The following is a 14,291-nucleotide window of genomic DNA, read 5'->3' as shown; positions in this document are numbered from 1 at the left end:
AAAAAAATAATAAAAGAAAGTTGAATTAAATAATGTGTATTTCTTAAATAAAAAAGTTATATGTATTTTGATGTCTGTATATGTTCAAATAAGTGTTGTTTTTTTTGTCAAATTTTCTATCAATCTCTCTCTTAAGGTGAATAACTGGAGTGAGTTCGAATTTTGACTCTACATATATAATGTGTTGTTTATATCAACTGAGTTTAGCCCATATGGACTAAATAAGTGTTGCTCTATTATATATGGTGAAGTATTTCAACACACAATTGAAAAAAAGTAAAGGAAAAATGATGAATTGATATGTATTTTTGTGTGTTAAAGTAATGTGTCTAAATGTTTGTAAAGAACATCGGTTATAGTTATTAAAGTTTTGGTTTCGTTCAGTGTTACATAACAATTTTACTATGGGCACAACTCTAAATCTATTATATATAGACAGATAGATAGATATACATAAATGACAAAAATTAAATCATAAATAATTTAACCACATCAATTAATTCTTTTATTTTAAAATTTTATTTAAGTTTTGTATGTATGTCTAAATTTAAATAGTTTGTATTTGGTCTATGGAAGTGTTCCTCTATAACCTTGTGAGTGTGACAACCTCCACAACACTATTGATTTATGGTAATGGAACACTTTTTATAAACTAAAAATGTAGGAAGAAAATATTAACATTAAATAGTTACCGTATTTTACAAGTGTCTTGAATAGAATTTGAACCTTTGAGCTTTGAGGTTATGAAGTACTAGTAAATTTTTTTTATCCCAATTCATGAAAGTGGGGTTTAAGCAAGCTAAATTCGCCTACGTGCCTTTTCTAGGCGTGGTTGTTGGGTCATCACGAGGGGCAGTCAGAGAATCATCCACATATGAATAGATTGGATTGATCCATTAGTGAATGAATTGGATGGATAATGGATAAATGAATTTTTTTGACACCCCTAGTTAGGTGCATGGGAGGATCTATGGCCCGACCAGCCCAAGACCTGGTAATCTTTTTTTAAAATTTTAAAATTAGTTTCAGTGGAAAATTGAGATATTTGTTTAAAACTAAGATTTTATCCAGATTTTATAAATTTTCTAGCTCCGCCACTGGTTAGGCGTGTTGTGCCTTTTTACTTTGGTGTAATTTTTAGTTTCTGTTTTTGCTTCTTGTTGTAGCCATGTTACTATTCAAAGCACTCCTTATGCTTTAGAGTTTATAATTATACTTTGCCTTTAAAAAAAGAGAAGATGTGAAACCCCTTAAAGAAGTAGAAGAAAATATTGCAGGTGTCATGTTTTCACTCTTTAACAAAAGTAGCCAGCTCTGGTTTTTTTCATTTCTATTTTAACATGTACCCATTATATATATTATATAGTATTGGAGTATAAATGAAATGACTTAACTTTACTATATTGTCAATAATATATGATGCACTTAAATAAGCAGACATTAAAAGATGAGATTAATATAGAGGAGACAAACAAATCTTTGAATTTTATAAAACAAACCATATGTGTATAAAATTAAAAGTGGAAAAGAGATACTTTAGTTTACATCAATCTATACTCCTTGACCATGTCAAGCCAGACATGAATTCAAAGCCATTTATTATGAAAAAAGGCAAACACTAATTATTCAAACTTGAAAGTGTACTAAAAAATTCTGAATTGGAAAAACATCATCTAGGCTGTGGAGGTAGAGTTGAAGTTAGAACATGTAGTCTGTCGTCCAAAGAGTAGAGAGCTGAATCCCAATCTAGAAGCAGCCAGATCAATTTGCACAAGATTATTTTCCAACTGATACCCTCCAATCACAATCGAAGTCCTCGGATTCTTACCACCATTAACGAATCCAAGACACAAAACATCGTCATTTATATTTACCATCGAATTCGCACCAAATATTCTCCAAATCACATTTTCATTCTGCAAAACAAGTTCAATAGTAGGCACGGACGCACCCAATCGCGTCCCAAGCACACTATCTGAACTGTAACAAAATTCAAAAGGCGCAAACGAACTCGCCCTTGATATGTTTCTAGCAATTGACGCTTTATTAAAAGCATCTGTAACCGCTTTATAAATAGAAGCTTCTAGAACCGTGTAAGGATCCACGGTACTAATTTTTGTTCCACCAATACCGTTGTTGTCTATAGATAACAAACTTGTGTTAAGTGAAACAACTTTTTCATCTATTTTTATTGTTTTCACGCCGATGAAATACTCGGCTGAAGGCTCTCCTTGTGAGAAAGCGGAAGCTGTGCTAACGGGATTGATTAAAAGTGGTGTGTACGCGAGCGAATCTGAATCAAGTACAACATTAGGAAGAAAACCATAAGGACCATCACCGAAAATAACTACGCCATCTCCAGAGGAAAGACATATAGCGAATTTTCTATCGAAGCTAAAAGATGAAGCTAATTGAGATGGAAGAGCAATTTTGGTTCTTCCAAGACCGGCCATGCCAGTGGCACCACTTGCGAGTCCTTTTAGTAAAAAAGTTGGTGCACATGAGAATAAAAAGCGTGAAACGGAGACTTTTCGTCCTGGATTGAATCCGTTAGTGGATTGGATTGATAAAACATCTTCGGCTAGTTCACCACTAGTCGCGGTATGGGTGATGGTGTTATCGGGAATTAGACCACAAGTATTGTTGTTGCAGCCGGGTTTGGGTGACGAGAAACAATCTCCACAACCATTGGCTTTGGCGAGGGAGCATTGGGCAGAGCGACACCGTGCAGGACGGTATGTAGAGGAAATGTATTGATTTTCGCAATCGACCCAGAGGAATTGGCCGCCGAGATCGACGATGAGGTTTAGTGGGACTAGTGGGGTTCTTTGGCTAATTTGAGCTTTGTATTGGAGTGTTGTTGCACTATCTTTCGTGACTTGGAGAAGCAAGGCTTTTGGCCTAAATGATTGTTGAGAGAAAGTGGGTGAAATGAAGAAAAATAGGAGGGAAAGGGTAATGAAGTGTTTGAAATATGAATTAGCCATAGCTATAGAGAGAGTGAATATGTGTATGAAATATGATATTGAGTTGGAGGGAATGGTGCATAAGATGCTGTATTTATGGATAGAATTGGATGAGAAGATTGATCAGTTGCCACATTTGATTTGATTTATTGATTAAAGTATTTGGCGCTTAAGTCAAATACAACGAGAGATGTTATCAATATGTCAAATCTGTTTGCCACGTTTCATTGTATCTAACACAAATATGTGATGTTGTTATTATCTGGACGCCACATTTATTTTTTGGTCAAACTTGAGAAACCGATTTTATACGCGTTATTGCTTTAATTTTTGGGCCAAGATTCATTTTTATTTTATTATAAATAAATATAAAAAATGTATACTCGATCCATCTAAACACACCGACATTATACAGAAGTATAAACTTCCTATAATGTTTTGAGAGTTTACCTCAATTGGTATACATATCATATATGTAGAAGTTTGAGTTCGATATAATTATGGAAAGTGACTCTAAATTGCTAGTGGACATGGTTACAAATAATTGCCAGATTAATGGGGTTACTTCTGTTCTGATTCGTCGAATTCGAGATCTTATTAATCTTTCTTGACATGTTCAGGTTGACCATACCTTGCGAGAAGGCAACAGATGTGCTGATTGGTTAGCTTCATATAGTCTAACAAATGATTCCTTTTTTCCCATTGTTTTAGAGGCCCCACCGAGGGAGCTGCAGAGTATCTTGTTTGATGACATTTCAAGGACTTGCATGCCTAGAAATATTCGTCTAATTTCGTAGTTTTTTTCTTTATTTGGGCTTGTTGCCCTGTTTATGTACCAAAAAAAAAAGTTTGAGTTCGAACTTCGAACACTTTACTTATTTATATTTAAGGTGAAATTTTTAACCATTAAACTATCAGATAAAAAAAATATTATTATAAAATACTTCTCCGAACTTAATTTAGTTAATATAATATCACATTATATAAAATTAGAATTTTGAACTTTAAACATTTTTCGAAAAAAATAACTGTATATGATTAGATTAGAATCTTTGTACAATATGTAATTAAAATACAGTTACGTAGATTATTAAAACAAAAAAAGAACTACTTATGTGAAAAATCAACTTAACAAGATATGTCTAGAAATAGAAAGAATGCACGCGTGATCCAGAGTTCAAATTGATATCTATTTTTTCTGATATTTACTTTGAGATACCAGCATCTCTTATCTTTAATTTTTCTGATGTGTTATAAAGTAATGTAGGCCAGTGTATTAATTAATTAGTTTAGGTTTTTCTTTCACCATCACTTAATTTGGTTTGAAGGTTAGTTGTGTCATCAAGTGATTTCAACTTCTTCCGATCACCGTTGTGGGAGATTGAACTGTGATCCTCCCTATCAAGTTCAACATTAATTATTACTGAAACAACTAACGATTGATATTAGTTCAAGCATAAGGCATTTAAGCGATTCAAACAAGAATTTTAGACCTTAAAATTTTAAGAAAAATACTGAAGAGTAATTTCGGGAAACTACTTAAGCATAGTAATAAGAAAAATTTATTTTAAAATTTGTACATTTAATATCTTAAAAATATAAAAATTATTTTTTTAACATTAACTTTATCCTTAATATCTTTTAGAAGTGCCTCGAAAACACTGTTTAACACCCAAATTTTAATTCAAAAACAAATCTTACAAAAGTATTCAATTTTGTTATAAATATACAATATGATAAATTTTATATATACATATTTATCTTGTATTTATTATTCTTTTTTTTTGTTTACAACGGAGCAGAGTATCGAACCTAATACCTCATACATGCTACTCAAATCTCTCACTAGTAGATCAAACTTAGTGGTTTTATTTATCTTGTATTCTCTTTGACCAAAGTTTTATCTCTGGACTGTGCAACATTTAATATTTTCAATTTATTTATTTTTAAAGCTGGACTAAAAAAATTAGTTTAGACCTATAAATCGGCCCGTTGAGTCGCTCCTGAATTAGTCGGTCGTATTTTCATCTGTATATATATCATTTGGGGCTTAAATGCAGTTTTACCTTCTGTTTTGAATAAATCGAAATTTTACCCTCCTATTTTAAAATCCAAAATTTTACCCCCCTATTTTAAAATTTGGAATTTTACCTCTTATTTTATAATTCTTTGTATTTTGCCCCCTATACACTACAAGAAAATTTGTGGTTAGTTACGACAACCTTTGTTGCTAACTGGTAGCTATTTTCTAGTAAAACAACATTTTTGTCCCAGACACTACATTTCAACACATCATGATCGAACTTGTAGCTAATTCCAGTTCGGTTAAAGGACACCACCCTCCTCCTTGGCAATTGAATAGACCTAAAACTCCACTATACTGTTAGCAGCAAAAACACAAAGAAAACTGAAGATTTCTTTGCTTTTTTTTTTTCAACAGCAAAAGAAGAAAGAGTTTTATTTGACTTGGGGCATAAGATATGCCAGTCGAATACATAAAGAGAAGAAATGAGTTTCCCTATACCAGCTTCACCTATCCATACACAAAGGCCACCATTCCTAGATACTCATGTGATTAACTAAACAAATGCAAAGACTAACCACCATAACAAAACTAGCAATACAACCAGAATAAGACTAACAATCATAGCCTTACTGATGCCTCCAAAATCACACTACAAAACCAGTTCCATAGGTTTAGCAACTCAGCAAATAAACAGCACTACAACCTTCCTTTAACTAGGAGAAACAACACCAAAACAAAGACATAGCTTGATCTCAACACAGTACAGCCCCAAATCCATTCTTACAAATTGGACTTATAAGCATGATATGGTTATTACAGAAAATGTGTCTTTACTTCGCAACCCTTTGGGATCTCTCGCCTTACCACTAACGACTCAGGCCTACAAAAAGCTTAACGCAAGCTTTTGGCCTGAGGAAACCGGGTAAAGCCTTATGAGATGCAACCAAGGCGGGCAAAAAATAAACACAATCTGTAACAGAATCACCGATTGGAAAAAACAGACAATCGGTATTGAATCCAGCAGCATAAATCGCAATAAAAGCAGTGAGTACACCGTCCTCTTAACCGACGAAGGAAATCAACACCTGAAACAGAAAAAGAGCACAGCAAAACAGCGCAATTGCCAACGCCAAACCAGCTCATAAGCGATTAACAGGTAAAACAAGCAAAATCTATAAAATCGTGTATAACCCCAACAATTCATCGGTCGCAAAAGCCATTGACTTAAAGAAAAATTAAAGTCAGTATAAGTGGACAACAATGATGTGCAGATAGTGTCTTGGACAACAATGATGTTTTACTAGAAGAGATAATTGCTAAAAACTACTAACAAACTACACTAAACTAAAATAACAAATTTCTTTAATTCATTTTGCTTGATTATTACATGCACCAAATGTCAATATATATAACTAACAAACTAATCAATGACTCATCATTATTATAGATCATTCTAGAACATGAATAATCATATACAATTGACTAATGCATTTTGGGCCTATTTTAATCTCTAAGGTCTATATCCATTCATTACATAGCTAATCCCAGATTTTCTTATAGTGTATAGGGAGGCAAAATCCAAAGAATTATACAACAGGGGGTTAAAATTCCAAATTTTAAAATTAAGGGGGTAAAATTCCGAATTTTAAAATAGGGGGATAAAATTCCGATTTATTCAAAACCGTGGGATAAAAAAACTGCATTTGAGCCATATCATTTTTTTTGGGTACAAAGAGGGGCTTGAGCCACCAAATAAAGAAACTACACAAAAATTAAATGATGTATAGTAATCTCAAAACATTAGCTAACAACTTAAACTAGCGGGGCATAACTAGTAAAACTTCATATTCGGCTCATGATCACATCTCATGTTAGCAAGCGTTAACACAAAAATTTACTTTACAATGGTAAACTTTGATCTCCCAATCTATAGCAAGTAACTTTCCAGCTTCTTGAAACATGACTTCCACGCAATCGGAACCTCAAACACCTTCACTCATTATTTTAAAAAAACTTGCATGCCTAAAAATGTTAGTGTAGTCTTTTTTTTTTTTCTTGACCCTTGCCCTCTTATTTTCAAAAAAAAAAACCCTTCACTCATGCATGATAGTAAAAATCTTTCCAAACATCAATTTAGATGAATATGAACAATTTTTTTTTATAATGATATTGATACGAAGTTTCCACCGGTTAGCGATGATTAATTTTCGTCGAGAAACCTGTGGAGCATACAAGGTGGTTTCTCCCCTCCCAACCGATTTTTTCCATATGCATGAATCAGGAATCGAACCCCTGACCACATGCTTAAGGGGAGCAAAACTCTTACGACTTGGACCAATTCATTGTTGGTCAAATATGAACAACTCTTTTTTATTTTATTTTTTAAGAAGTTAAATCAGCCCACCCAAATTGAAACAATTCAAACGCCTCACCTTCTTTCAAATCTCACCTTCACCGTCATCGAATCAAACCCTCACCTTTCTCTCAAATCCTCACTTTCACCATTATCAAACCTCACGAGGGGGATAGCATATTTGTATTGAAAGAGTCCAAAAGTATATTTAAGTCTATTTTTTAAAATAAAAATTAGAATACACAGACATCACAAAACAAATTTGATATTCTAACCACGGTCGGTCCCGACTATTTGGAGGTCCGGTTTAAAAATTAAAACTGGACCTTATATAAAAAAATGTTAAAAAATTAAAAAGAATTATCATTGATTTAAATTATAAGAAACATCCAACAATGAATTGGTTTAAGTAGTAAGAGTTTTCGTCCCTTAAATACATGGTCATAGATTTGATTCCATTGCTCATGCTTATGAAGAAAATTCGGTTGGGATGTGAGAAAATTCCTAATCAAGAATCTTGTAATTATTATAGGGTCTCAAAATTAACATTGATAATATATAACTATTATTATAAGGTCTTAAAATTAATCTATCAACTACATCTGCTATTTTATAAATACTAACAATATATGACTATTATTATACGACCTCAAAATTTTGAGTTGAGGCCCCCAAAATTTGGAGGCCCGATACCGTCGCTCACCTTGCAACCCCTTGTGGCCGGGCGCCTGACTCTAACTAGATTGACATCTCAAATTTACCTATTTTTTCAGCACCCTAATAAATTTGTTGATAAATAAAATAATGAAATACAAAAAAAAAAATCTTGAAGGAACTAGCCAAAACTCAAGAAGATAATCAACTCCAACTATCTAGTTAAAAATCTTACTTAGTGCCATAAAACATACAGTATATAGTGAGGAAAAAAAAATGCAATTCTACATAGTGTACTGTAGTTAACAAGTAACAACAATGCTAAATTCAAAATAAAGGCAACAGGCATATAATAAAGTATCATAACAATCAAGTGCTCCAAGAACAATTTTTGTCATGTGATATGTTGCATAATTTTGTGCAAGTGCATTGATTGCAATGGAAAGGAACAAGATTAGACCAAAACACACCCTTTCATCACTGTAATAGCCTTCCCACGCAAAGACACTCTTTGTTTTTGCTCATTAATATGAATATTTAGAACTCCCCCTCTAGCTGATGCCTGCACAAATGTAATCTAAAAATTAGTACAACAATTATGACAAAGATAATCACAATATGAGGGAAAAGAAATTATAGTAATAATTCTACCTGATACGCCTTTAAATCACACTTTTCCAGTTTCTTGCTCCAATATGATGCTAAGGCACAATGTGCACTTCCACAGACAGGATCCTAAAAGCAAACATGAGTTATTAACATCATTTTTTGGTTTAGAATTTAGATGGATGGTTACTCTTCATTCATTGCATAGTGCTAGGGAGTCCTGTGGAGCTTGGAGAAACTGTGGGTCAAATGTTCCCGGACAACAACAGAGGGAGATGCCACATCTCCACAGGTCACCTCTCTTGTAAATTTAACATTCTTTCCATTCATATTCGATGAAGGATTTAACCACTCACACTTGAAACCCAACACATATAATTGAGGAGACATTAGCAATGCAATTGAAAGAATATTATAAATTTATAATCATAGTTATAAACAACTAATTACCTCATTGACTCCATATTTTGGACAGAAGAATCTACTGTAGAAATCAAATCCTGACTGTGGAGGAGCAATCCCTGTAACAATTATTCCCCTTCCAGGACATTTAACAATTGCATCAAATTTTGGTTGTACTTCTGTGACATTTTTTCCAGATGTGACCACAACCTAGGGAAAGAAATAATAATAAGCTTCATAATGTTAGTTTTTACAAAAATAGTCGGTATCCAGTTCAAGGACCGAATAATCTAAGGCACACTAATCCTACCATCCACTAGCGGATGGTCCATTTAAAAGCATACTTATTGCTCTGTAACATAGAAAATGACACTAAGAAGACTCAAGCCTGAGACCTTGAGAGAAACATACTTCAAAGTCTTAAACATTCACCACCAGGCCAACACATGTGGGTTTTATTCAATCTATTTTTAAAAGTAAGGAAGAAAACAGATTAGGAATTACAAGTATGTCATGTTGAATTTGTGTCTTCTTTATATCAACTATGGAAGCACCATTCAATGCTTGAGAAATAAGTGAAGTATCATCAATATTGAGTTCTGTAATAGGGTCAGCAGGAAAGTCCAATTCAATATGAAGTACACCATTCTGTAAATTCTTCAAGTGACTAGTGCCATTGATCATTGAGATATTTTTGGCAGTTAAAATTCCAGATAGTGTCACAAATTCAATAGTAACATTCTTGTCCACCAAACCCGATGAAAATAGCGTGTGTGAAGCCGCTAATGTGGCATGAGCACAAATACTAACCTGTAATAAAATAGGATCCATATAATAACAATAATGTTAACAACCATTTAAAGCATTGAATTTAATAAACATACAAATATGTACCAAAAAAAAAAAAATACAAATAGTGTGTTTGGAACGCGATGCTAGTAAAGCCTAACGCGAGTTTTTCTAAAGCAACAAATAGTAGCTTCACATTTTCACAGCAATATCAGTATATTATATCATCACTAGACACGCGCGGCTGTGGCAGAAAAATGCTGAACCAAACGTACACATGCTATGTTGAAGATTTCCAATTAAAATCAAATATTAGTACCTCGAGAATATGAGTAAACCATCGGAGACGAAAACGAGGATTAGAGGTTGTTCCTTGAAGGGGAATCAAATAACATGTGACAGAGATATTGAATTCAGTTGCTAATGCTTGCAACCATTTCTCATCCTTCTCTTCTTCTAACAAACAAACTGCTGCAGGGTTCCCCTTGAATGCTGTTTCAGTGAAAGCATTAACCTGCATATAATAACATTATTAATTAACACCGGATAGTTAATTAGTAGTAACTATTTCCAATAAAAATTAACAATGCAATGCAACAGAACAGAACAGAACAGAGTTAACACTCAAACAAATAAACATACCACATAGTATTTCACTGGTTTTTGCGACATTGATGACACTACCAGGTGATAGTTGTTGCTAATTAAACTGTCAAAGCTCCTATGAATACAACCAAACTATATTATATATATATGGCGTGACTATGGTGAAATAGTGAATCCTGTCTTCCACCATACATAACTACTCGTATTAACTAAAACTCACCTACTATATAGCCAATTTTTTATTTTTAAATAAATAAAAAATGATATTTATATGATGGTAGAGTAAATCTTGACCACTGAATCCATATGTTATATTTTATAAGTAAATTTCACATTTTTTAGGTTTATTGCCTAAGTAAATACTACATGTGTTTGTCTTGTACTCTTGTATGGTTTTAAAAAGAATTAATTATAGTATCCCAGGTTCCTCGTGGCCAGTTGGCAACACTGCCGGATCCAGATATCAATTGGTGGGCACACATTTTCTTGGAGTAAACTGTCAGTTTGGTCCCTGAAAGTGGCACTCGCTGTCATACTAGTCCCTGAATCATCAAAAAACAATTTAAGGTCCCTGAAAGTAACTTCCGTTAATCAGAATAGTCCCCGACGTTAGTTTGCATCAAAGAACCGTTTGGTAGTGCTGATATGGCCATTTTGTTGACTTTATTGACCAATACGTGTCATTTCTTTTTAAAAATTGAAGCCACGTAGGCAGGGTCCAAATTGAAGGTAAAAAAATAAAAAAAAGGTAGATGGATGGTTTTCTTTTTTTACTGTAGATGGTTCTATTTGGTTTCATCTCTCTATCTCCTCTCATTTTCACTCTTCCTTTCTCAAAGTGACAAAGCAATTGTCACTCATCTTTCTTCATCAATCACCCTTCCTCCATTGTTATTGGTTATTAAGTTCATTGTTTTGTTCATCATCATCGAGCAAGCCTACGATTTCGGCAAAACAAGGTAAAGTTTTTCGTCAATCTATTTTGTTTTTCGTCACTTTTGTGTCCTTAAGAATGGTGTTCTTGTGTTGGGTATGGTGGTTTCTTAAGTTTTTTTGTTGTTGTTGTTTCCTCAAAAACACATTTTTCAAGTTTATAGTGTGTTAGTGTCTATGTGGTTGTTAACAATGTTGCTATTTTAGGGCTTTTTTCATACTTGTGTTTCTTTTTGTTTAATGATGTTGTAGAAGTGTATTTGTGGATGTTTAGTTATATTATATAGTTGTATTTTAAGATTAGGAATTTTTTTAGGGTTTCATAAAAATGTAATGTATTTGAATGTGTTTTTAAATTATTGTTTTGCTATCATTTTTAGGATGGAAACTGAAACTGAGTTAACACTGATCTTCCACCATGGTGGAGATTTCATCAAGTTTGGAAGCGCCGACTTGCAGTACATTCGAGGTCAAATGTGTGTGTGGGAAGGACTTGAAGTTGATTTCCTCAACAAATTAGACTTAGAAGCCATGGTGAAGAAGTGTGGGTGCTACTTTAACATTAGCCATGTATGGTATTTGCTCCCTAAGATGACCATGCTTGATGGTTTAAGGGAATTGGTTAATGATAAAGACTTTATGGACATGGTTAGTGTTGCTAAGGATAACAACAATGAGATTGAGTTGTATTTTGAACATGGCATCCAGGTACCTCTAATCATCACACCTGCAAGTGAAGCTGAGCCTGAGGTGGAGGGGCAAAATGTGACTGATGCTGAGTCTGTGCAAATATTATAACCTATAAACTAACACAAATATGTTTTGGTTAAAGCTAAAATACATCACATTCACTAATCAATAACATTACACTCACTAATCAACAATATTACACTCACTAATTTCAATCACTAACTAATCAACAACACTACTTGTGAACAACCATATACAAAAGTTGAATCACAATACAAGCAAATACAAAGTATTTTATAAGCTTCATGTCAACAACCAACATATCCAACTTTGAGTTTACATCTCTCTTGAACTTATCATTTTCATAATTGTTGTCAACACTAGTTTTCATTTCATCATCTTTTACTCCTTCTTTTCTTTCTACTCTTCTTAAAGATTCATTTGCAAGATAGTCTTCCCACTCATCAACCCACATGAAGTATTTGCAATTTGCACTATCTTCCTGCAAATTAACATAACATAGCATCATACACAAGCACAAAACTATAAACAAACATAAATTAAACACAACCACAAAAATGACATACTTTGTTTAGTGGGCATGTGTAGAATTGTCTCCCTGGATTCTTCAATGTTTTTGCTCTAAGCATCACTGTCTTTCTCTCACAAAAACAGTCAGGCCTCCGATCAAAACGTGAGGATGATGATTGACTTCCAATTTGGGTAGTTGAAGCTTCTCTTTGCTGTGAAATTGGTGGAACTCCTTTCATCTTTCAACTAATCGAAAATGGTTATGGAGATGAGAAGAGGAAGAAGATGGAGATGAGAAGTGGAGATGAGAAGAGGAAGAAGATGGAGATGAGAAGAGGAAGAAATGGAGATTGATTTAGGGTTTTATAATTGGGGGTTATTTTCTATTTTCGTCAATTTAGTCCCTCAACGGTTATCTACCTTTTTGATTTTTTTTTTACCTTCAATTTGGTCCCTGCCTACGTGGCTTCAATTTTTAAAAAGAAATGACACGTATTGGTCAATAAAGTCAACAAAACGGCCACATCAGCACTACCAAACGGTTCTTTGACGCAAACTAACGACGGGGACTATTCTGACTAAAGGAAGTCACTTTCAGGGATCTTAAATTGTTTTTTGATGATTCGGGGACTATTATGACAGCGAGTGCCACTTTCAGGGACGAAAGTGACAGTTTACTCCATTTTCTTGGATTATTGGTATTCTTCCTAAAGTTAAAATATTTTTTTAAAATATTTTGTCAAGTAGTAGTTTAATATACGTCGGCACCCGTGATTAACTTACATTATTACATTATGAGGACTGCTATATATCACGAAGGATTTTTTAATCACAAATGTGCCTATTTGGATGAGTTTCTTCTTTTTTTAATAAAGAAAATTATATATCCTGTTGTTAGACTGAAATCATGGGTGGTTGGTAATATGATCGTGGTTTTCGTTGTCCAAGCTTTAGTATTTAGTAGCAACTAGTAGGCTGCCCGTGCGTTGCACGGGTTTTGTGAAACACCTAATATATATCAATCATGGTTGATATGAGCTAAGGGAATTATTCATGTTCATCTATATATCAATCATGGTTGATATGAGCCAAGGGGGTTAGTCATAGGCATCTATATGTCAATCATGGTTGATATGAGATAAGGGAGTTAGTAATAAGCATATGGATATTAATATAAAGCATGCAAAATATGGTAGTTAAGATAAAGTATAGAAAAATAATATGGGATCATGTTAATTCTTTGATCAAACAATGAACATATGCTTTTGATCGAGGAAGAGGCAAAGTAGATGAACCAACCCCACAATCAAGACCACTCTTATCCAATAAATGTCTCAGAGGATTAGAGATACGATACTTAACCTCCTCACGCCATCTATACTTATACTTCAAGCATCTCTATTAAACCCGTAGTTTTAACGATTATCTTAAAAATTCAAAACCTATTATTAAAGCCTAATATTTAAGTGCTAGGTAGAAATTGAGGAAAACAACTTACAAAGTAAAAGGATATGCTGCAATATGGATATATCATGAAGTGTAATAAAGTGTACAAATTATGATAGGCTAGCACAAAAAAAGTACAAACCATTGTCGATAATTGTGGCGCGAAAACTAAAAATTTAGATAAGTGGCATGCAGAAATTACAAACATTTGTATCAGGAATGCATAAAAATTATGAATCTATGTGAATGCTCAAATATCGAAGTATCATGAAACTTATATGACGCATAG

At 33.5% G+C, this 14,291-nt stretch overlaps 3 protein-coding genes across 3 annotated transcripts; all 3 read right to left on the bottom strand.

Moving 5' to 3' along the window:
* Positions 1 to 1,484: 1,484 nt before the first annotated feature.
* Positions 1,485 to 3,047, bottom strand: LOC123901619 (probable aspartic proteinase GIP2). The gene has a single exon (XM_045951674.1). It carries the CDS (start codon positions 2,985 to 2,987, stop codon positions 1,674 to 1,676), a length of 1,314 nt encoding a protein of 437 aa, XP_045807630.1. The 5' UTR covers positions 2,988 to 3,047; the 3' UTR covers positions 1,485 to 1,673.
* Positions 3,048 to 8,202: 5,155 nt separating this feature from the next.
* On the bottom strand, positions 8,203 to 10,583 carry LOC123884119 (uncharacterized isomerase BH0283-like). The gene is made up of 6 exons (XM_045933129.1): positions 10,439 to 10,583; positions 10,116 to 10,310; positions 9,512 to 9,817; positions 9,056 to 9,217; positions 8,651 to 8,734; positions 8,203 to 8,561 (listed from the first exon to the last, which is right to left on the bottom strand). The coding sequence occupies exons 1-6, from the start codon at positions 10,466 to 10,468 to the stop codon at positions 8,454 to 8,456; spliced, it is 885 nt and encodes a 294-aa protein (XP_045789085.1). The 5' UTR covers positions 10,469 to 10,583; the 3' UTR covers positions 8,203 to 8,453.
* Positions 10,584 to 12,260: 1,677 nt separating this feature from the next.
* LOC123899571 (uncharacterized protein At4g04775-like) lies at positions 12,261 to 12,879 on the bottom strand. Its single transcript, XM_045950740.1, has 2 exons — positions 12,613 to 12,879; positions 12,261 to 12,527 (listed from the first exon to the last, which is right to left on the bottom strand). Exons 1-2 carry the CDS (start codon positions 12,793 to 12,795, stop codon positions 12,261 to 12,263), a joined length of 450 nt encoding a protein of 149 aa, XP_045806696.1. The 5' UTR covers positions 12,796 to 12,879.
* Between the last annotated feature and the right edge of the window lie 1,412 nt (positions 12,880 to 14,291).

Source organism: Trifolium pratense, linkage group LG1, assembly GCF_020283565.1.
Source record: "Trifolium pratense cultivar HEN17-A07 linkage group LG1, ARS_RC_1.1, whole genome shotgun sequence".
Classification (NCBI taxonomy): Eukaryota; Viridiplantae; Streptophyta; class Magnoliopsida; order Fabales; family Fabaceae; genus Trifolium; species Trifolium pratense.
Note: the sequence above shows the minus strand (reverse complement) of the source record. Positions and strands in the feature narration are given on the sequence as shown.